This window comes from Dendropsophus ebraccatus, chromosome 14, assembly GCF_027789765.1.
Source record: "Dendropsophus ebraccatus isolate aDenEbr1 chromosome 14, aDenEbr1.pat, whole genome shotgun sequence".
NCBI lineage: Eukaryota > Metazoa > Chordata > Amphibia > Anura > Hylidae > Dendropsophus > Dendropsophus ebraccatus.
This window is the reverse complement of record NC_091467.1, coordinates 2467055-2492192: the sequence shown is the minus strand read 5'-3', so window position 1 is coordinate 2492192 and position 25138 is coordinate 2467055. Positions and strand designations below refer to the sequence as shown.

The 25138-nt window shown below is 46.0% G+C and overlaps 1 protein-coding gene across 13 annotated transcripts in view; it reads right to left on the bottom strand.

The window, feature by feature from the left end:
- The window catches only part of BCAS1 (brain enriched myelin associated protein 1), a 154746-nt gene that overhangs the window by 11113 nt on the left and 118495 nt on the right, over positions 1–25138 (bottom strand). For 6 of the 13 annotated variants that reach the window (XM_069953636.1, XM_069953640.1, XM_069953642.1 and 3 more), the window contains 10 exons: positions 23223–23264; positions 21891–22010; positions 16894–16935; positions 15860–16006; positions 15440–15487; positions 12146–12292; positions 8778–8819; positions 8281–8322; positions 4405–4551; positions 4125–4190 (listed from right to left, as the gene is read on the bottom strand). In XM_069953636.1, the coding sequence (XP_069809737.1) occupies positions 4125–4190; positions 4405–4551; positions 8281–8322; positions 8778–8819; positions 12146–12292; positions 15440–15487; positions 15860–16006; positions 16894–16935; positions 21891–22010; positions 23223–23264 (843 nt within the window). The remainder of the gene's footprint in view (positions 1–4124; positions 4191–4404; positions 4552–8280; positions 8323–8777; positions 8820–12145; positions 12293–15439; positions 15488–15859; positions 16007–16893; positions 16936–21890; positions 22011–23222; positions 23265–25138) is intronic. The other 7 variants (XM_069953644.1, XM_069953647.1, XM_069953639.1 and 4 more) reach the window with 6 other exon arrangements.

The following is a 25138-nucleotide window of genomic DNA, read 5'->3' as shown; positions in this document are numbered from 1 at the left end:
AGATAGATAGATAGATAGGAGATAGATAGGAGATAGATAGATAGGAGATAGATAGATAGATAGATAGATAGGAGATAGATAGATAGATAGGAGATAGATAGATAGATAGATAGATAGATAGATAGGAGATAGATAAATAGATAGATAGATAGATAGATAGATAGATAGATAGATAGATAGGAGATAGATAGATAGATAGATAGATAGATAGGAGATAGATAGATAGGAGATAGATAGATAGATAGATAGATAGATAGATAGATAGATAGATAGATTATATATAGATAGATAGATAGATAGATAGATAGATAGATAGATAGGAGATAGATAGGAGATAGATAGATAGATAGATAGATAGGAGATAGATAGGAGATAGATAGATAGATAGATAGGAGATAGATAGATAGATAGATAGATAGATAGATAGATAGATAGATAGATAGATAGATAGATAGATAGGAGATAGATAGGAGATAGATAGATAGGAGATAGATAGATAGATAGATAGGAGATAGATAGATAGATAGATAGATAGATTATATATAGATAGATAGGAGATAGATAGATAGGAGATAGATAGATAGATAGATAGATAGATAGATAGATAGATAGATTATATATAGATAGATAGATAGGAGATAGATAGATTATATATAGATAGATAGATAGATAGATAGATAGGAGATAGATATGAGATAGATAGATAGATAGATAGATAGATAGATAGGAGATAGATAGATAGGAGATAGATAGATAGATATGAGATAGATAGATAGATAGATAGATAGATAGATAGATAGGAGATAGATAGATAGGAGATAGATAGATAGATAGATAGATAGATAGATAGATAGGAGATAGATAGATAGATAGATAGATAGATAGGAGATAGATAGGAGATAGATAGATAGATAGATAGATAGATAGATAGATAGATAGATAGATAGGAGATAGATAGGAGATAGATAGATAGGAGATAGATAGATAGATAGGAGATAGATAGATAGATAGATAGATTATATATAGATAGATAGGAGATAGATAGATAGGAGATAGATAGATAGATAGATAGATAGATAGATAGATAGATAGATAGATTATATATAGATAGATAGATAGATAGGAGATAGATAGATTATATATAGATAGATAGATAGATAGATAGATAGATAGATAGGAGATAGATATGAGATAGATAGATAGATAGATAGATAGATAGGAGATAGATAGATAGGAGATAGATAGATAGATAGGAGATAGATAGGAGATAGATAGATAGATAGATAGATAGGAGATAGATAGATAGATAGGAGATAGATAGGAGATAGATAGGAGATAGATAGATAGATAGATAGATAGATAGATAGATAGATAGATAGATAGGAGATAGATAGATAGGAGATAGATAGATAGATAGGAGATAGATAGATAGATAGATAGGAGATAGATAGGAGATAGATAGATAGATAGATTATATATAGATAGATAGATAGATAGATAGGAGATAGATATGAGATAGATAGATAGATAGATAGATAGATAGATAGATAGATAGATAGGAGATAGATAGATAGATAGATTATATATAGATAGATAGATAGATAGATAGGAGATAGATATGAGATAGATAGATAGATAGATAGATAGGAGATAGATAGATAGGAGATAGATAGATAGATAGATAGATAGGAGATAGATAGGAGATAGATAGATAGATAGATAGGAGATAGATAGATAGATAGATAGATAGATAGATAGATAGATAGATAGATAGGAGATAGATAGATAGATAGATAGATAGATAGATAGATAGGAGATAGATAGATAGATAGATAGATAGATAGATAGATAGATAGGAGATAGATAGATAGATAGATAGGAGATAGATAGGAGATAGATAGATAGATAGATAGATAGATAGATAGATAGATAGATAGGAGATAGATAAATAGATAGATAGATAGATAGATAGGAGATAGATAGATAGATAGATAGGAGATAGATAGATAGGAGATAGATAGATAGATAGATAGATAGATAGATAGGAGATAGATAGATAGATAGATAGATTATATATAGATAGATAGATAGATAGGAGATAGATATGAGATAGATAGATAGATAGATAGATAGATAGATAGATAGATAGGAGATAGATAGATAGGAGATAGATAGATAGATAGATAGATAGATAGATAGATAGGAGATAGATAGGAGATAGATAGATAGATAGATAGATAGATAGGAGATAGATAGATAGATAGATAGATAGATAGATAGATAGATAGGAGATAGATAGATAGATAGATAGATAGATAGGAGATAGATAGGAGATAGATAGGAGAGAGATAGATAGATAGATAGGAGATAGATAGGAGATAGATAGATAGATAGGAGATAGATAGATAGATAGATAGATAGATAGATAGATAGATAGGAGATAGATAGGAGATAGATAGGAGAGAGATAGATAGATAGATAGATAGGAGATAGATAGGAGATAGATAGATAGATAGATAGGAGATAGATAGATAGATAGATAGATAGATAGATAGATAGGAGATAGATAGGAGATAGATAGATAGGAGATAGATAGATAGATAGATAGATAGATAGATAGATAGATAGATTATATATAGATAGATAGATAGGAGATAGATAGATTATATATAGATAGATAGATAGATAGATAGATAGATAGATAGATAGGAGATAGATAGATAGGAGATAGATAGATAGATAGATAGATAGGAGATAGATAGGAGATAGATAGGAGATAGATAGATAGATAGATAGATAGATAGATAGATAGGAGATAGATAGGAGATAGATAGATAGATAGATAGGAGATAGATAGATAGATAGATAGATAGATAGGAGATAGATAGGAGATAGATAGATAGGAGATAGATAGATAGATAGATAGATAGATAGATAGATAGATTATATATAGATAGATAGATAGGAGATAGATAGATTATATATAGATAGATAGATAGATAGATAGATAGATAGATAGATAGATAGATAGGAGATAGATAGATAGGAGATAGATAGATAGATAGATAGATAGATAGATAGGAGATAGATAGGAGATAGATAGGAGATAGATAGGAGATAGATAGATAGATAGATAGGAGATAGATAGATAGATAGATAGATAGGAGATAGATAGATAGATAGATAGATAGATAGATAGATAGATAGGAGATAGATAGGAGATAGATAGATAGATAGGAGATAGATAGGAGATAGATAGATAGATAGGAGATAGATAGGAGATAGATAGATAGATAGATAGATAGGAGATAGATAGATAGATAGATAGATAGATAGATAGATAGATAGATAGATAGGAGATAGATAGGAGATAGATAGGAGATAGATAGATAGATAGATAGATAGATAGATAGATAGATAGATAGGAGATAGATAGATAGGAGATAGATAGATAGATAGATAGATAGATAGATAGGAGATAGATAGGAGATAGATAGATAGGAGATAGATAGATAGATAGATAGATAGATAGGAGATGGATAGATAGATAGATAGATAGGAGATAGATAGGAGATAGATAGATAGGAGATAGATAGATAGATAGATAGGAGATGGATAGATAGATAGATAGATAGATAGGAGATAGATAGGAGATAGATAGATAGGAGATAGATAGGAGATAGATAGATAGATAGATAGATAGATAGATAGATAGATAGGAGATAGATAGATAGATAGATAGATAGGAGATAGATAGATAGATAGATAGGAGATAGATAGATAGATAGATAGGAGATAGATAGATAGATAGATAGATAGATAGATAGATAGATAGATAGATAGGAGATAGATAGATAGATAGATAGATAGATAGATAGATAGATAGATAGGAGATAGATAGATAGATAGATAGATAGATAGATAGATAGATAGATAGATAGGAGATAGATAGGAGATAGATAGATAGGAGATAGATAGATAGATAGATAGATAGATAGATAGATAGGAGATAGATAGATAGATAGGAGATAGATAGATTATATATAGATAGAGGACAGGCAGTGTCAGTGTGGTTGGCAGCATATCCCGTCACCAGAGCCGGCTGTATTATGATCGGCACTTACAGGCTGCGGGCGGCTCTTCTCGGGGGTCCCCTCTGGGCTGACATTACTCCCATCACCCAGCACTGACTATAATAACAAGTAAGATGGGTTTGGTCTCTGTTCACTTTACATACGGATAAAACACAATAAAACTTCACATAAATGACAGAAGGGAGGGAGGATTCCTGGCTGATCCCATGTAACACAGACACAAAGCTAGAAGTCTGTGCACCCCTGCCCTGGGAATCTTCTGGAACCTTCTAACACACAGGAAGCTACAGGGCAGATGTTGGGCTCTTACCAGCTGCTTGAAGAACATCATGATTTTGGGTTTGGTGGTCTTCCCATCCTCCTGCTTCTTGTTCTCTGGAGATTTGTTCCCTGGGGCGCCCCCTTTCTCTCCGCCAGCGCTGGGCTTACTGCTCTGGGGTTCGGGATCGGACGAGCTCTGCATATATAGGTGATAAAATATCGTCAGGTGCAAAAGGGACAGAAACATTCCGGAAATTCTGTATAACGCCATATAACCTGTGAAGGAGAAGGGGAGGGGGGGTGTCTCTGCTGTCTATATCCACTGCTCAGTGATGACCATTCTGGAGAGGAGGCGACACAATGCTACGGTGCGGACTCCACAAGGCCAACAAAAGTATAAGTCCCCTACAGTATATATATATATATTTATATACGCAGTGACGGCCTCCCCTACAGTATATATATATATATATATATTTATATACGCAGTGACGGCCTCCCCTACAGTATATATATATATATATTTTTATATACGCAGTTACGGCCTCCCCTACAGTATATATATATATATTTTTATATACGCAGTGACGGCCTCCCCTACAGTATATATATATATATATTTATATACGCAGTGACGGCCTCCCCTACAGTATATATATATATATATATATATTTATATACGCAGTGACGGCCTCCCCTACAGTATATATATATATATATATATATATATATATATATATATATATATATATACGCAGTGACGGCCTCCCCTACAGTATATATATATATATATTTATATATGCAGTGATGGCCTCCCCTACACAAGGCCATGTTATTAGCTACTGCTGCCCCAGGCAGTAAACCTGAAGCCGCCCCATCTTCACGCACCAGTTAGCATCATGAAGAAATGGGAGGGTGGTTTCAGCCATATGCATTTCTCTACATGTAAAATTATTGTCTGAATCACATTTTTCATGGTTTTTAACTGCTTAAAACATCAACAAATTTCACCACAAGATTGGTAGATTGGTAGGTGATAGCTCCAGGCATCATATTTAACACCTCTACAGCAGACCTGACCAATACCACCATACCCCAAACCCCCCTTTTGAAAAGACACCAGATTTGCTGGAAAGTCTGAACAGGAGGTGGGAGACAAAAAAAATAAATAAAAATTTGTTTTCTTCCCCCTGCAAGTTGCTGCCCCCCTGCATGGTGCTGCCCTAGGCACCGGACCACGGGTGCCTAGTGGTAAATACAGCCCTGCCCCTACAGTATATATACATGCAGTATATACATGCAGTGCCGGCCTCCCCTACAGTATATATACATGCAGTGCCGGCCTCCCCCTACACTATATATACATGCAGTGCCGGCCTCCCCTACAGTATATATACATGCAGTGCCGGCCTCCCCTACAGTATATATATATATATATATATATATATATATATATATACACATGCAGTGCTGGCCTCCCCTTCAGTATATATACATGCAGTGCCGGCCTCCCCTACAGTATATATACATGCAGTGCCGGCCTCCCCCTACAGTATATATACATGCAGTGCCGGCCTCCCTACAGTATATATACATGCAGTGCCGGCCTCCCCTACAGTATATATACATGCAGTGCCGGCCTCCCCCTACAGTATATATACATGCAGTGCCAGCCTCCCCTACAGTATATATACATGCGGTCAGGCCTCCCCTACAGTATATATACATGCGGTCAGGCCTCCCCTACAGTATATATACATGCAGTGCCGGCCTCCCCCTACAGTATATATACATGCAGTGCCGGCCTCCCTACAGTATATATACATGCAGTGCCGGCCTCCCCTACAGTATATATATATATATATATATATATATATACACACAGTGCCGGCCTCCCTACAGTATATATACATGCAGTGCCGGCCTCCCCTACAGTATATATACATGCAGTGCCGGCCTCCCTACAGTATATATACATGCAGTGCCGGCCTCCCCCTACAGTATATATACATGCAGTGCCGGCCTCCCCCTACAGTATATATACATGCAGTGCCAGCCTCCCCTACAGTATATATACATGCGGTCAGGCCTCCCCTACAGTATATATACATGCGGTCAGGCCTCCCCCTACAGTATATATACATGCAGTGCCGGCCTCCCCTACAGTATATATACATGCAGTGCCGGCCTCCCCTACAGTATATATACATGCAGTGCCGGCCTCCCCTACAGTATATATACATGCAGTGCCGGCCTCCCCTACAGTATATATACATGCAGTGCCAGCCTCCCCTACAGTATATATACATGCAGTCCCCCTCCCCCTACAGTATATATACATGCAGTGCCGGCCTCCCCTACAGTATATATACATGCAGTCCCCCTCCCCCTACAGTATATATACATGCAGTGCCAGCCTCCCCTACAGTATATATACATGCAGTGCCGGCCTCGCCTACAGTATATATACATGCAGTGCCGGCCTCCCCCTACAGTATATATACATGCAGTGCCGGCCTCCCCCTACAGTATATATACATGCAGTGCCGGCCTCCCCTACAGTATATATACATGCAGTCCCCCTCCCCCTACAGTATATATACATGCAGTGCCAGCCTCCCCTACAGTATATATACATGCAGTGCCAGCCTCCCCTACAGTATATATACATGCAGTGCCGGCCTCCCCCTACAGTATATATACATGCAGTGTCGGCCTCCCCTACAGTATATATACATGCAGTGTCGGCCTCCCCTACAGTATATATACATGCAGTCCCCAGGGCCGTATTTACCACTAGGCACCCGTGGTCCGGTGCCTAGGGCAGCACCTTGCAGGGGGCAGCACCAGGGCGCAGGGGGACAGAAAAAACTAATGTTTTTGTTTTTATTTTTTTAGTTTCCCTCCTACCGTTCAGACTTGCCAGTAAATCTGGTGTCTTTTCCAGGGGGGTGGGGGGGTATCGCCAATAGGTGCGTGTAGGTGGGGCGTCTTCAGGTTTAGTGCCTAGGGCAGCAGCAGCTGTTAATACAGCCCTGGCAGTCCCCCTCCCCCTACAGTATATATACATGCAGTGCCGGCCTCCCCCTACAGTATATATACATGCGGTCAGGCCTCCCCTACAGTATATATACATGCAGTGTCGGCCTCCCCTACAGTATATATACATGCGGTGCCGGCCTCCCCTACAGTATATATACATGCAGTGTCGGCCTCCCCTACAGTATATATACATGCGGTCCCCCTCCCCTACAGTATATATACATGCAGTGTCGGCCTCCCCCTACAGTATATATACATGCGGTCAGGCCTCCCCTACAGTATATATACATGCAGTGTCGGCCTCCCCCTACAGTATATATACATGCAGTGCCGGCCTCGCCTACAGTATATATACATGCGGTCAGGCCTCCCCTACAGTATATATACATGCAGTGTCGGCCTCCCCCTACAGTATATATACATGCAGTGTCGGCCTCCCCCTACAGTATATATACATGCGGTCAGGCCTCCCTTACAGTATATATACATGCAGTGTCGGCCTCCCCCTACAGTATATATACATGCGGTCAGGCCTCCCCAGCTCTCTTAACCCCTGCAGTGCTGGATCTCACACAGACAGGGGCAGGGTCTGGACTCCATCTTCCTCCGCTTCTCGCAGCTGGTATACGCAGTGTGTAATGTCTCCTGGAGGCTGGGGGATGCAGGTGTCTCCTTCTCACCTGGGCACAGGTATATGAGGTCTATAACCCGCCAGGAACTTACCTCTCTGACATCCCTCAGGTGCCGGCGTTCTGACGCTCCCCATGGTTACAGTCATTCAGTGTATATATCTATAATGAGCCGTATACTAGCCGCACATTGATCACACAGCCACTCATTTACACACATGCGGTCATACTATGGGGCGGTTAGTGACACTTACAGTCGGTGTTAGTTGGACGCTCTGTGGTTCTTCTGGTAAAGACTAAAAAAAGGACAATGAGATCCATTAATGGCTGAGAATAGATCCGGAATATTCCCTGTCAGATGGTACCAGGCCGCAGTCCTCCCCCTAACAGCGCGGGGGGGGGGGGGGAGGGGGGGCACTTCTATCTTCTGGTCCTTTCTGGCGGTCAGTGTACATTGTCTGGGGTCACCCCGCTCTTATCATGGATACGGGGGTGGGGGAGCCTATGGTGGGTGCACCACACGGGGATGTAGCTGTTTATCCCGTGACTTCTAGTCCCATCACTCTGATGATTCGGGGGATTCCGGAGTCTCCCCCAGATGTCTGGCAGCAGTCTTCTCCCCATCCACGTGTCTCACGCTCTGCCCTCCCATAGTGACCAGTAATGGTACAATTAGGGCTCCATCGGCCATCGCACTAGGACATGGTTTCCCATTACCCTGATAGGCAGATGCTAAGTTTCTTGGACTTACATTTTCCTGGACCGTAGGAGGTTGGGGGTCTCCTTTAAAAGACTAGAAAGAAAAGTTTTCATGTTAGTAAATAATGGCTGCTGGCGGTGAGGTTATATATCAGCATTATACTGTAATGTGGGGTATACCCCCCCATGAGGAGAATAGAGCGGCCCAGAAAAGAGAAGAGAGCCATAGATGTTGATAGAGGAGTAAAGACTGAATGGCCTTTTTATTAGAGCCCGAGGCCCACACGATCCGAGACCATGAAATGCAGCACAAAATGCAGTCATCAGTTTTCTGTGGAGAAACATGGCCGGTCAGATGGATCCAGATCTCTATAGAGAAACATGGCCGGTCAGATGGATCCAGATCCCTATAGAGAAACATGGCTGATCAGATGGATCCAGATCCCTATAGAGAAACATGGCTGATCAGATGGATCCAGATCCCTATAGAGAAACATGGCCGGTCACATGGATCCAGATCCCTATAGAGAAACATGGCCGGTCAGATGGATCCAGATCTCTATAGAGAAACATGGCTGATCAGATGGATCCAGATCCCTATAGAGAAACATGGCTGATCAGATGGATCCAGATCCCTATAGAGAAACATGGCAGGTCAGATGGATCCAGATCCCTATAGAGAAACATGGCTGATCAGATGGATCCAGATCCCTATAGAGAAACATGGCCGTCAGATGGATCCAGATCCCTATAGAGAAACATGGCTGATCAGATGGATCCAGATCCCTATAGAGAAACATGGCCGTCAGATGGATCCAGATCCCTATAGAGAAACATGGCTGGTCAGATGGATCCAGATCTCTGGGGAGAAACATAGCCGGTCAGATGGATCCAGATCTCTATAGAGAAACATGGCCAGTCAGATGGATCCAGATCTCTGTAGAAAAACATGGCCAGTCAGATGGATCCAGATCTCTGGGGAGAAACATGGCCGGTCAGATGGATCCAGATCCCTATAGAGAAACAAGGCTGGTCAGATGGATCCAGATCTCTGGGGAGAAACATGGCCGGTCAGATGGATCCAGATCTCTGGGGAGAAAAATGGCCGGTCAGATGGATCCAGATCTCTGGGGAGAAACATGGCCGGTCAGATGGATCCAGATCTCTGGGGAGAAACATGGCCGGTCAGATGGATCCAGATCTCTGTGGAGAAATATGGCCTCTTAGATGGATCCAGATCTCTATAGAGAAACATGGCCGGTCAGATGGATCCAGATCCCTATAGAGAAACATGGCCGATCAGATGGATCCAGATCTCTGTGGAGAAACATGGCCGGTCAGATGGATCCAGATCCCTATAGAGAAACATGGCCGTCAGATGGATCCAGATCTCTGTGGAGAAACATAGCCGGTCAGATGGATGCAGATCTCTGTAGAGAAACATGGCCAGTCAGATGGATCCAGATCTCTGGGGAGAAACATGGCCGGTCAGATGGATCCAGATCCCTATAGAGAAACAAGGCTGGTCAGATGGATCCAGATCTCTGGGGAGAAAAATGGGCGGTCAGATGGATCCAGATCTCTGGGGAGAAACATGGCCGGTCAGATGGATCCAGATCTCTGGGGAGAAACATGGCCGGTCAGATGGATCCAGATCTCTGGGGAGAAACATGGCCGGTTAGATGGATCCAGATCTCTATATAGAAACATGGCCGGTCAGATGGATCCAGATCTCTGTGGTGAAACATGGCCGGTCAGATGGATCCAGATCTCTATATAGAAACATGGCCGGTCAGATGGATCCAGATCTCTGTGGTGAAACATGGCCAGTCAGATGGATCCAGATCTCTATATAGAAACATGGCCGGTCAGATGGATCCAGATCTCTATATAGAAACATGGCCGGTCAGATGGATCCAGGTCTCTGGGGCGAAAAATACAGCAATCAGCAGGACAATGCACCACCCACAAGGCTCAGGTAGTCATGGATTGGCTCCAGGAACATGACAGTGAGTTCTCCTTGCTTCCGCAGCCTCCCAGTCCCCAGATCTTAACCCTATAGACCTGTCTGGGATGAGGTAGAGCAGGCGGCATGAACCCTGAGAAGTGATCCTGTCCACATGGGCCAATATTCTTACACAAAAAATTCACCACCTCATAGGATCTATGCTGTCATGAACTGCTGCAGTTCTGAAGGCTAAAGGAGGTCCACGACTACTAGATGAGGTCCACGACTACTAGATGAGGTCCACGACTACTAGATGAGGTCCACGAATACTAGATGAGGTCCACGACTACAAGATGAGGTCCACGACTACAAGATGAGGTCCACGACTACTAGATGAGGTCCACAACTACTAGATGAGGTCCACGACTACTAGATGAGGTCCACGACTACTAGATGAGGTCCACAACTACTAGATGAGGTCCACGACTACTAGATGAGGTCCACGACTACTAGATGAGGTCCACGACTAACAGATGAGGTCCACGACTAACAGATTAGGTCCACGACTACTAGATGAGGTCCACGACTACTAGATGAGGTCCACGACTACTAGATGAGGTCCACGACTAACAGATGAGGTCCACGACTACTAGATAAGGTCCACGACTAACAGATTAGGTCCACGACTACTAGATAAGGTCCACGACTAACAGATTAGGTCCACGACTACTAGATGAGGTCCACGACTACTAGATGAGGTCCACGACTACTAGATTAGGTCCACGACTAACAGATGAGGTCCACGACTACTAGATGAGGTCCACGACTACTAGATGAGGTCCACGACTACTAGATGAGGTCCACTACTAACAGATGAGGTCCACGACTACTAGATGAGGTCCACGACTACTAGATGAGGTCCACGACTACTAGATGAGGTCCACGACTACTAGATGAGGTCCACGACTAACAGATGAGGTCCACGACTACTAGATGAGGTCCACGACTACTAGATGAGGTCCACGACTACTAGATGAGGTCCACTACTAACAGATGAGGTCCACGACTACTAGATGAGGTCCACGACTACTAGATGAGGTCCACGACTACTAGATGAGGTCCACGACTACTAGATTAGGTCCACGACTAACAGATGAGGTCCACGACTACTAGATGAGGTCCACGACTACTAGATGAGGTCCACGACTACTAGATGAGGTCCACGACTACTAGATGAGGTCCACGACTAACAGATGAGGTCCACGACTACTAGATGAGGTCCACGACTACTAGATGAGGTCCACTACTAACAGATGAGGTCCACGACTACTAGATGAGGTCCACGACTACTAGATGAGGTCCACGACTACTAGATGAGGTCCACGACTACTAGATGAGGGTCTCATAAAGCGGCCATTCAGTGTATGTTCCTATACTGTAACTAGGGAGCAGGAACCTGACATGTGGCTGACCTTTCTCCAGAAGGGCAGCGGGCGGGCAGGGGCTTGGCTTTGGGGCTTCTCGCTCTCTGGTTGTTGGGTGTCGGAGTCCGGGGGGAGAGCCGCTTGTGGGGACGACGTCTCTGAGCTCACAGACACCACGGGCGGCTCTTCTACAACCTACAACACAGATTAGTGGTGACGTGTAAGTAATAGGACAGCAAGGAGACCCTATACACTGAGCGTGACAGGGCGGGTGTTAGTGTGTTATAAATACATGCATTCTGTATAGTTACTACCCTATACACACTCAGTACTGTATATTGCTATATTCCAGTATACACCTCTACGTTATTACTACATATCTACAGCAAAAACAAGTGCCGACCCGCAGGAAAAGCAGCAACCGGGGAGTGAAGCATCAACCCGAGCGCTTCTCACCCAGACCAGGAATGATGAAAACTTTTCACCTGTCTCTGGGACATCACAAATGGTTTTTTTAAGTGGAGCCCTAAACCTAAGGAATCTGTGTCCATAGATTGCAGTAATATCACGTGTGTGCTGAGTGAACGTCAGCAAAGTGTCCAAACACTCAGTATTCAGCTCCTGGTGTCTGGCGAAATTGGATACATGTATATTATATATTTGTAGTATATGGATACAGCCTTGAGTTTATGGTATATGGATACAGCCTATAGTATATGGTATATGGATACAGCCTATAGTATATGGTATATGGATACAGCCTATAGTATATAGTATATGGATACAGCCTATAGTATATGGTATATGGATACAGCCTATAGTATATGGTATATGGATACAGCCTATAGTATATGGTATATGGATACAGCCTATAGTATATGGTATATGGATACAGCCTTGAGTATATGGTATATGGATACAGCCTATAGTATATGGTATATGGATACAGCCTATGGTATATGGATACAGCCTATAGTATATGGATACAGCCTATAGTATATGGTATATGGATACAGCCTTGAGTATATGGTATATGGATACAGCCTTGAGTATATGGTATATGGATACAGCCTATGGTTTATGGTATATGGATACAGCCTATAGTATATGGTATATGGATACAGCCTATGGTTTATGGTATATGGATACAGCCTGTGGTATATGGTATATATAGTATATGCTATATGGATACAGCCTATGGTATATGGTATATATGGTATATGGATACAGCCTATAGTATATGGTATATATAGTATATGGTATATGGGTACAGCCTATGGTATGTATAGTATATGGTATATGGATACAGCCTGTGGTATATGGTATATGATACAGCCTGTGGTATATGGTATATATAGTATATGGTATATGATACAGCCTATGGTATGTATAGTATATGGTATACGGATACAGCCTATAGTATATGGTATATGGATACAGCCTATAGTATATGGTATATGGATACAGTCTATAATATATGGTATATGGATACAGCCTATAGTATATGGTATATGGATACAGCCTATAGTATATGGTATATGGATACAGCCTATAGTATATGGTATATGGATACAGCCTATAGTATATGGTATATGGATACAGCCTATAGTATATAGTATATGGATACAGCCTATAGTATATGGTATATGGATACAGCCTATAGTATATGGTATATGGATACAGCCTATAGTATATGGTATATGGATACAGCCTATAGTATATGGATACAGCCTATAGTATATGGATACAGCCTATAGTATATGGTATACGGATACAGTCCATGGTATATAGATACAGCCTATAATATATGGTATATAGATACAGCCTATAGTATATGGTATATGGATACAGCCTATAGTATATGGTATACGGATACAGTCCATGGTATATAGATACAGCCTATAATATATGGTCTATAGATACAGCCTATAGTATATGGTATATAGATACAGCCTATAGTATATGGTATATGGATACAGCCTATAATATATGGTATATAGATACAGCCTATGGTATATGGATACAGCCTATAGTATATGGTATATGGATACAGCCTATAGTATATGGTATATGGATACAGCCTATAGTATATGGTATATGGATACAGCCTATAGTATATGGTATATGGATACAGCCTATGGTATATATAGTATATGGTATATGGATACAGCCTGTGGTATATGGATACAGCCTATGATATATGGTATATGGATACAGCCTGTGGTATAAGGTATATGGATACAGCCTATAGTATATGGTATATGGATATAGCCTATGGTATATGGATACAGCCTATGGTATGTATAGTATATGGTATATGGATACAGCCTATGGTATATAGTATATGGATATAGCCTATAGTATATGGTATATATAGTATATGGTATATGGATACAGCCTGTGGTATATGGATACATCCTATGATATATGGTATATGGATAGAGCCTGTGGTATATGGTATATATAGTATATGGTATATGGATACAGCCTATGATATATGGTATATGGATACAGCCTGTGGTATAAGGTATATGGATACAGCCTATAGTATATGGTATATGGATATAGCCTATGGTATATGGATACAGCCTATGGTATATGGTATATGGATACAGCCTATGGTATATAGTATATGGATATAGCCTATAGTATATGGTATATATAGTATATGGTATATGGATACAGCCTGTGGTATATGGATACATCCTATGATATATGGTATATGGATAGAGCCTGTGGTATATGGTATATATAGTATATGGTATATGGATACAGCCTATGGTATATAGTATATGGATATAGCCTATAGTATATGGTATATATAGTATATGGTATATGGATACAGCCTGTGGTATATGGATACATCCTATGATATATGGTGTATGGATAGAGCCTGTGGTATATGGTATATATAGTATATGGTATATGGATACAGCCTATGGTATGTATAGTATATGGTATATGGACACAGCCTATAGTATATGTTTTCTAGGACTGCATAGTGCATAATCCCATTTCTCCAGATGCCGAGAGTTGAGTGCTGAGCGTTCAGCTTCCTCCATGTGGTGGGACCCGGACGTTTTTCACCCCACACTGGTCTTGATCACACTGCAGCGTCTTTATGACTTCACAACCACGGTAGAAAAACCACAATGTTACTACTTTACCGCAATGTGTGACCACAACTCCACGTATACCCATTCAAGTGAGTGTACAGATGAGCCGTACAGTGAGATATGCGGGATTCCTACCCATCCCAACCAGAGTTACAGCAGGAGCCATCGGCCGCCCTACCCCCCATCTATGGACATTACTGGGGTCTTCCCGCCCATCATAACTTACATTCTCGGGGGCCTTTGGCGGCGGCGGTGGTGGAGCGGCTTTAAAAGACTGAAGAAGAAAAATATGCTTTAGTTAAATATCAATTCTTAGAGTTACAAAAACCCCGAAAATAGTGGGAGAAGCCCAGTGTCGGACTGGGGTACCTGGGGCCCACCAGAGAAGATGATCCTTTGGGCCCACCAATAAGGAACCAGTGAGACATGACCCGTCAGTCAGTGTTACTGCAGGTTCTGAGCTGGGGGCCCACCAGATGATTCTCCGCTCCTCTGCTGGGCCAGTCCGACACTGGAGAAGACGTCCTCGAAGTCTCATGCTGCTAATAGGTACAGCCTTCCCCATAGAGATTGACCACCCGCTCCTCCTAATCCAAGAAGGGACAATGGACTCCATGGATATCATCTCCTAGGAGATGTGGCTGACCTTTCTCCAGAAGGCCAGCGGGCGGGCGGGGGCTTCGCTTTGGGGCTTCTCACTCTCTGGTTGTTGGGTGTCGGAGTCCGGGGGGAGAGCCACTTGTTGGGACGACGTCTCTGAGCTCACAGACACCACGGGCGGCTCTACTACAACCTACAACACAGATTGGTCGGGGTGAGGGGGTTAGAGAGGCGGGACAGTCGGGGTGAGGGGGTAAGAGAGGCAGGACGGTCAGGGTGAGGGAGTCAGAGACGCGGGACGGTCGGGGTGAGGGGGTTAGAGACACAGGACGGTCGGGGTGAGGGGGTCAGAGACGCGCGACGGTCGGGGTGAGGGGGTTAGAGACACAGGACGGTCGGGGTGAGGGGGTTAGAGACAGGACAGTCGGGCTGAGGGGGTTAGAGACGCAGGACGGTTGGGGTAAGGGGGTTAGAGAGGCAGCACGGTCGGGGTGAGGGGGTTAGAGAGGCAGCACGGTCGGGGTGAGGGGGTTAGAGACGCAGGACGGTCGGGGTGAGGGGGTTAGAGACGCAGGACGGTCGGGGTGAGGGGGTTACAGATGCAGGACGGTCGGGGTGAGGGGGTTACAGACGCAGGACGGTCGGGGTGAGGGGGTTACAGACGCAGGACGGTCGGGGTGAGGGGGTTACAGACGCAGGACGGTCGGGGTGAGGGGGTTAAGAGAGGCAGGACGGTCGGGGTGAGGGGGTTACAGACGCAGGACGGTCGGGGTGAGGGGGTTACAGACGCAGGACGGTCGGGGTGAGGGGGTTAGTGTTGGCTTACATAATAAATACTATAGTTCATGGGATGTGTGAAAATTATTCTAGGATTCTCCCTTTCTGCCAAGACATAGAGCATGGCGGTGTACACAGTGGTCATGTGACCCTTATCCCTACGTGCCGTCCACACTGAGCGCCACCTCTACCCAATATCAGGACTCGTCCAGAATATTATAAAGTATCAGAAGAATATTATAACTAGTGAAGAAATTGTTGTTTATTAATTCCAGATAAGCGGAGAGCAGAAGGGCGACTTACATTGTCTGGACTGTCACCAGGCTGGGGTTCTCCTTTAAAAGACTAGAAACAGAGAGTTAGTAGATTATATGAGTCACCAGAGCAGAAAGATGAGATGTTACCAGAGCAGAAAGACATCACATGACTGAGGAAACAGAAAAGATTGTGCGGTAAAGCCGCCATATACTTCAAATAGCTTCTGTCCTCCTCCTCCTCCAGACACCTCTGTGCTCCTCCAGACCCCTCTGTCCTCCTCCTCCAGACCTCTCTGTCCTCCTCCTCCTCCAGACCCCTCTGTCCTCCTCCTCCAGACCTCTCTGTCCTCCTCCTCCTCCAGACCCCTCTGTCCTCCTCCTCCAGACCCCTCTGTCCTCCTCCTCCTCCAGACCCCTCTGTCCTCCCTCCTCCTCCAGACACCTCTGTCCTCCTCCTCCTCCAGACCCCCCTGTCCCCTCCTCCTCCAGACCCCTCTGTCCTCCTTCTCCAGACCCCTCTGTCCTCCTTCTCCAGACCCCTCTGTCCTCCTCCTCCAGACCCCTCTGTCCTCCCTCCTCCTCCAGACACCTCTGTCCTCCTCCTCCAGATCCCTCTGTCCTCCCTCCTCCTCCAGACCCCTCTGTCCTCCTCCTCCTCCAGACACCTCTGTCCTCCTCCTCCTCCAGACACCTCTGTTCTCCTCCTCCAGACCCCTCTGTTCTCCTCCATCCTCCTTCGTCCTCCCCCCTCCTCCTCCAGACCCCTCTGTCCTCCTCCTCCAGACCCCTCTGTTCTCCTCCTCCTCCAGACCCCTCTGTCCTCCTCCTCCAGACCCCTCTGTCCTCCTCCTCCAGACCCCTCTGTCCTCCTCCTCCAGACCCCTCTGTCCTCCCTCCTCCTCCAGACCCCTCTGTCCTCCCACCTCCTCCAGACCCCTCTGTCCTCCCTCCTCCAGACCCCTCTGTCCTCCCTCCTCCTCCAGACCCCTCTGTCCTCCCACCTCCTCCAGACCCCTCTGTCCTCCCTCCTCCTCCAGACCCCTCTGTCCTCCCTCCTCCTCCAGACCCCTCTGTCCTCCCTCCTCCAGACCCCTCTGTCCTCCCTCCTCCTCCAGACCCCTCTGTCCTCCCTCCTCCAGACCCCTCTGTCCTCCCTCCTCCTCCAGACCCCTCTGTCCTCCCTCCTCCAGACCCCTCTGTCCTCCCTCCTCCTCCAGACCCCTCTGTCCTCCTCCTCCTCCTCCAGACACCTCTGTCCTCCTCCTCCTCCTCCAGACACCTCTGTCCTCCTCCTCCAGACACCTCTGTCCTCCCTCCTCCTCCAGACCCCTCTGTCCTCCTCCTCCAGACCCCTCTGTCCTCCCACCTCCTCCAGACCCCTCTGTCCTCCCTCCTCCAGACCCCTCTGTCCTCCCTCCTCCAGACCTCTCTGTCCTCCCACCTCCTCCAGACCCCTCTGTCCTCCCTCCTCCTCCAGACACCTCTGTCCTCCTCCTCCAGATCCCTCTGTCCTCCCTCCTCCTCCAGACCCCTCTGTCCTCCTCCTCCTCCAGACACCTCTGTCCTCCTCCTCCTCCAGACACCTCTGTTCTCCTCCTCCAGACCCCTCTGTTCTCCTCCATCCTCCTTCGTCCTCCCCCCTCCTCCTCCAGACCCCTCTGTCCTCCTCCTCCAGACCCCTCTGTCCTCCTCCTCCTGACCCCTCTGTTCTCCTCCTCCTCCAGACCCCTCTGTCCTCCTCCTCCAGACCCCTCTGTCCTCCTCCTCCAGACCCCTCTGTCCTCCTCCTCCAGACCCCTCTGTCCTCCCACCTCCTCCAGACCCCTCTGTCCTCCCACCTCCTCCAGACCCCTCTGTCCTCCCTCCTCCAGACCCCTCTGCCCCCCCTCCTCCAGACCCCTCTGTCCTCCTCCTCCAGACACCTCTGTCCTCCTCCTCCTCCAGACCCCTCTGTCCTCCCTCCTCCAGACCCCTCTGTCCTCCCACCTCCTCCAGACCCCTCTGTCCTCCCTCCTCCTCCAGACCCCTCTGTCCTCCCTCCTCCAGACCCCTCTGTCCTCCCTCCTCCAGACCCCTCTGTCCTCCCTCCTCCTCCAGACCCCTCTGTCCTCCCTCCTCCAGACCCCTCTGTCCTCCCTCCTCCAGACCCCTCTGTCCTCCCTCCTCCAGACCCCTCTGTCCTCCCTCCTCCAGACCCCTCTGTCCTCCCTCCTCCTCCAGACCCCTCTGTCCTCCTCCTCCTCCTCCAGACACCTCTGTCCTCCTCCTCCTCCTCCAGACACCTCTGTCCTCCTCCTCCAGACACCTCTGTCCTCCCTCCTCCTCCAGACCCCTCTGTCCTCCTCCTCCTCCTCCAGACACCTCTGTCCTCCTCCTCCAGACACCTCTGTCCTCCTCCTCCTCCCTTCTCCTCCTCCTCCAGACCCCTTTTTTCTCCTCCCTCCTCCTTCTCCTCCAGACCCCTCTGTCCTCCTCCTCCTCCAGACCCCTCTGTCCTCCCTCCTCCTCCAGACCCCTCTGTCCTCCTCCAGACCCCTCTGTCCTCCTCCAGACCCCTCTGTCCTCCTCCAGACCCCTCTGTCCTCCTCCAGACCCCTCTGTCCTCCTCCAGACCCCTCTGTCCTCCTCCAGACCCCTCTGTCCTCCTCCTCCAGACCCCTCTGTCCTCCTCCTCCAGACCCCTCTGTCCTCCTCCAGACCCCTCTGTCCTCCTCCAGACCCCTCTGTCCTCCTCCAGACCCCTCTGTCCTCCCTCCTCCTCCAGACCCCTCTGTCCTCCTCCAGACCCCTCTGTCCTCCTCCTCCTCCAGACCCCTCTGTCTTCCTCCTACTCCAGACCCCTCTGTCCTCCTCCTCCAGACTCCTCTGTCCTCCTCTTCCTTCTCCAGACCCCTCTGTCCCCTCCTCCTCCAGACCCCTCTGTCCTCCTCCTCCTCCAGACACCTCTGTCCTCCTCCTCCTCCTCCAGACACCTCTGTCCTCCTCCTCCAGACCCCTCTGTCCTCCTCCTCCAGACCCCTCTGTCCTCCCTCCTCCTCCAGACACCTCTGTCCTCCTCCTCCAGACCCCTGTCCTCCCTCCTCCTCCAGACACCTCTGTCCTCCTCCTCCTCCAGACACCTCTGTCCTCCTCCTCCTCCAGACCCCTCTGTCCTCCTCCTCCAGACCCCTCTGTCCTCCTCCTCCAGACCCCTCTCTCCTCCTCCTCCAGACACCTCTGTCCTCCTCCTCCTCCAGACACCTCTGTCCTCCTCCTCCTCCTCCAGACACCTCTGTCCTCCTCCTCCTCCAGACCCCTCTGTCCTCCTCCTCCTCCAGACCCCTCTGTTCTCCTCCATCCTCCTTCGTCCTCCTCCCTCCTCCTTCAGACCCCTCTGTCCTCCTCCTCCAGACCCCTCTGTCCTCCTCCTCCAGACCCCTCTGTTCTCCTCCTTCGTCCTCCTCCTCCTCCTCCAGACACCTCTGTCCCCCCCTCCTCCAGACCCCTCTGTCCTCCTCCTCCTCCAGACCCCTCTGTCCTCCCTCCTCCTCCAGACCCCTCTGTCCTCCTCCTCCTTCTCCCTCCTCCTCCTCCAGACCACTCTGTCCTCCTCCTCCTCCAGACCCCTCTGTCCTCCTCCTCCAGACACCTCTGTCCTACTCCAGACCCCTCTGTCCTCCTCCTCCTCCAGACACCTCTGTCCCCTCCTCCTCCAGACACCTCTGTCCCCTCCTACTCCAGACCCCTCTGTCCTCCTCCAGACCCCTCTGTCCTCCTCCAGACCCCTCTGTCCTCCTCAAGACCCCTCTGTCTTCCTCCTACTCCAGACCCCTCTGTCCTCCTCTTCCTTCTCCAGACCCCTCTGTCCCCTCCTCCAGACACCTCTGTCCTCCTCCAGACCCCTCTGTCCTCCCTCCTCCTCCAGACCCCTCTGTCCTCCTCCTCCTCCAGACACCTCTGTCCTCCTCCTCCTCCAGACACCTCTGTCCTCCCTCCTCCTCCAGACACCTCTGTCCTCCCTCCTCCTCCAGACACCTCTGTCCTCCTCCTCCTCCAGACCCCTCTGTCCTCCTCCTCCTCCAGACCCCTCTGTTCTCCTCCTCCAGACCCCTCTGTCCTCCTCCTCCAGACCCCTCTGTTCTCCTCCATCCTCCTTCGTCCTCCTCCTCCTCCAGACACCTCTGTCCCCCCCTCCTCCAGACCCCTCTGTCCTCCTCCTCCTCCAGACCCCTCTGTTCTCCTCCTCCAGACCCCTCTGTCCTCCTCCTCCAGACCCCTCTGTTCTCCTCCATCCTCCGTCCTCCTCCTCCTCCAGACACCTCTGTCCCCCCCTCCTCCAGACCCCTCTGTCCTCCTCCTCCTCCTCCTCCAGACCCCTCTGTCCTCCCTCCTCTCTCCAGACCCCTCTGTCCTCCTCCTCCAGACCCCTCTGTCCTCCTCCTCCAGACCCCTCTGTCCTCTTCCTCCAGACACCTCTGTCCTCCTCCTCCTTTTCCTCCTCCCTCCTCCTCCTCCTCCAGACCCCTCTGTCCTCCTCCTCCAGACCCCTCTGTCCTCTTCCTCCAGACACCTCTGTCCTCCTCCTCCTTTTCCTCCTCCCTCCTCCTCCTCCAGACCCCTCTGTCCCCCTCCTCCTCCTCCTTTTCCTCCTCCCTCCTCCTCCTCCAGACCCCTCTGTCCTCCTCCTCCAGACCCCTCTGTCCTCCTCCACCTCCCTTCTCCTCCAGACACCTCTGTCCTCCTCCTCCTCCTCCCTTCTCCTCCTCCAGACCCCTCTGTCCTTCTCCTCCTTCTCCTCCTCCCTCCTCCTCCTCCTCCAGAACCCTCTGTCCTCCTCCTCCCTTCTCCTCCTCCTCCCTTCTCCTCCTCCAGACCCAACATTGTGCTCTGATTCATTTCTTTTACAAAGAACTTAGAATACATAACAGTGGATTACAGCAAAATAAGAGCCGGGCCCTTCAGCCCGGTACTGCAGAGCAGTCAGCCGAGGAGGAGAGATTGGGAGGCAGAGTGTATAGAGCGCAGCCCTGAGACCGTGTATAGGAAACCCCAGATTTATCTAACCTTCCTCCAGAAGGGAACAGAGCGAGGAGACGGTTTCCCAGGCTTCTCGCTCTCCTGGGGTGGTGGTCGGGTATTACTGTCCACAACTGATGTCTCCTCTGTGGCCTGCTCCTCCACACCCTACAACACCGACCAATAATCACTTATTGATGATTTATTGGTGATTAGTTATTAATCATTTACATATTATATATAGTTATAGGATATAACATTACTGTGTGGATATAGGATATAACTTTACTGTTTGTGTATATAGGATATAACATTACTGTGTGTGGATATAGAATATAACATTACGGTGTGTGGATATAGGATATAACATTACTGTGTGGATATAGGATATAACATTACTGTTTGTGTATATAGGATATAACATTACTGTGTGGATATAGGATATAACATTACTGTTTGTGTATATAGGATATAACATTACTGTGTGGATATAGGATATAACATTACTATGAGGATATAGGATATAACATTACTGTGTGTGGATATAGGATATAACATTACTGTGTGTGGATATAGGATATAACATTACTGTGTGGATATAGGATATAACATTACTATGAGGATATAGGATATAACATTACTGTGTGGCTATAGGATATAACATTACTATGAGGATATAGGATATAACATTACTATGTGGATATAGGATATAACATTACTATGTGGATATAGGATATAACATTACTGTTTGTGTATATAGGATATAACATTACTGTGTGGATATAGGATATAACATTACTATGAGGATATAGGATATAACATTACTGTGTGGATATAGGATATAACATTACTATGAGGATATAGGATATAACATTACTGTGTGTATATAGGATATAACATTACTGTGTGTGGATATAGGATATAACATTACTATGTGGATATAGGATATAACATTACTGTGTGTGGATATAGAATATAACATTACTGTGTGGATATAGGATATAACATTACTGTTTGTGGATATAGGATATAACATTACTATGTGGATATAGGATATAACATTACTGTGTGTGGATATAGGATATAACATTACTATGAGGATATAGGATATAACATTACTATGAGGATATAGGATATAACATTACTGTGTGGATATAGGATATAACATTACTGTGTGGATATAGGATATAACATTACTGTGTGGATATAGGATATAACATTACTGTGTGTGGATATAGGATATAACATTACTCTGTGTGGATATAGGATATAACATTACTGTGTGTATATAGGATATAACATTACTGTGTGTATATAGGATATAGTATAGATAGGTGATATGGGTGGAGCTGCGTCCCCTGTATAACACTATACACTTACATTCTCCTGGATTGTATTGATTTGGGCTTCTCCTTTAAAAGACTAAAGAAAAGTTAGAAGTTAGATGATTGTTATTAGGTTATTAGCCTGTAGCTGCATCACGTACACTGTGTTATATGGGGAAATAGCTATTTACACTAGTCATATTATACAATGTACATGCATCACATATACACATCATATACATATACACATACATATATCATACATACATCACATATACATAACATATACACATACATGACATATATATATATACATCACATATACACATACATCACATATACATCACATATACACATACATCACATATACACATAAATCACATATACATCACATATACACATACATCACATATACATATACACATCTATCACATATACACATGCATCACATATACATATACACATCCATCACATATACACATCCATCACATATACACATACATACATCCATCACATATACATCACATATACACATCCATCACACATACACGTACATCACATATACACGTACATCACATATACACATACATCACATATACACATACATCACATATACACTCTGCAGCCATATACCGCCAGTTACTGACATCTAACATGGTCATCATGTACAGACACGATATCTGACCGGCTGACAAAACCGTCCTGATTTCTCGGTTGTTGGGCGATAAATGTTACGTGTGAACAGAGCGCAGAGCGGCGAGATGACGGATACAATGCAGCCACTCCTCACCGCCGTACAGGGGTAATTATATTACCGCCGCTCACCAGTCCAGATGGGTGCACAGACCTCCCCTCCTGTATATAGGTGTGATGGATGACACTTATATATATACAGTATATACACTATACCCCCTGTACACCAGGACTGTGCACAGACCTCCCCTCCTGTATATAGGTGTGATGGATGACACTTATATATATACAGTATATACACTATACCCCCTGTACACCAGGACTGTGCACAGACCTCCCCTCCTGTATATAGGTGTGATGGATGACACTTATATATATACAGTATATACACTATACCCCCTGTACACCAGGACTGTGCACAGACCTCCCCTCCTGTATATAGGTGTGATGGATGGCACCTATATATATATATATACACACTGTAACCCCCTGTACACCAGGACTGTGCACAGACCTCCCCTCCTGTATATAGGTGTGATGGATGACACCTATATATATACACACTGTAACCCCCTGTACACCAGGACTGTGCACAGACCTCCCCTCCTGTATATAGATGTGATGGATGACACCTATATATACACACACTGTAACCCCCTGTACACCAGGACTGTGCACAGACCTCCCCTCCTGTATATAGGTGTGATGGATGACACCTATATACACACTGTAACCCCCTGTACACCAGGACTGTGCACAGACCTCCCCTCCTGTATATAGGTGTGATGGATGACACCTATATACACACTGTAACCCCCTGTACACCAGGACTGTGCACAGACCTCCCCTCCTGTATATAGGTGTGATGGATGACACCTATATATATACACACTGTAACCCCCTGTACACCAGGACTGTGCACAGACCTCCCCTCCTGTATATAGGTGTGATGGATGGCCCCTATATATATACACACTGTAACCCCCTGTACACGAGGACTGTGCACAGACCTCCCCTCCTGTATATAGGTGTGATGGATGACACCTATATATATATATACACACTGTAACCCCCTGTACACCAGGACTGTGCACAGACCTCCCCTCCTGTATATAGGTGTGATGGATGTCACTTATATATATACAGTATATACACTGTACCCCCTGTACACCAGGACTGTGCACAGACCTCCCCTCCTGTATATAGGTGTGATGGATGGCACCTATATATATACACACTGTAACCCCCTGTACACCAGGACTGTGCACAGACCTCCCC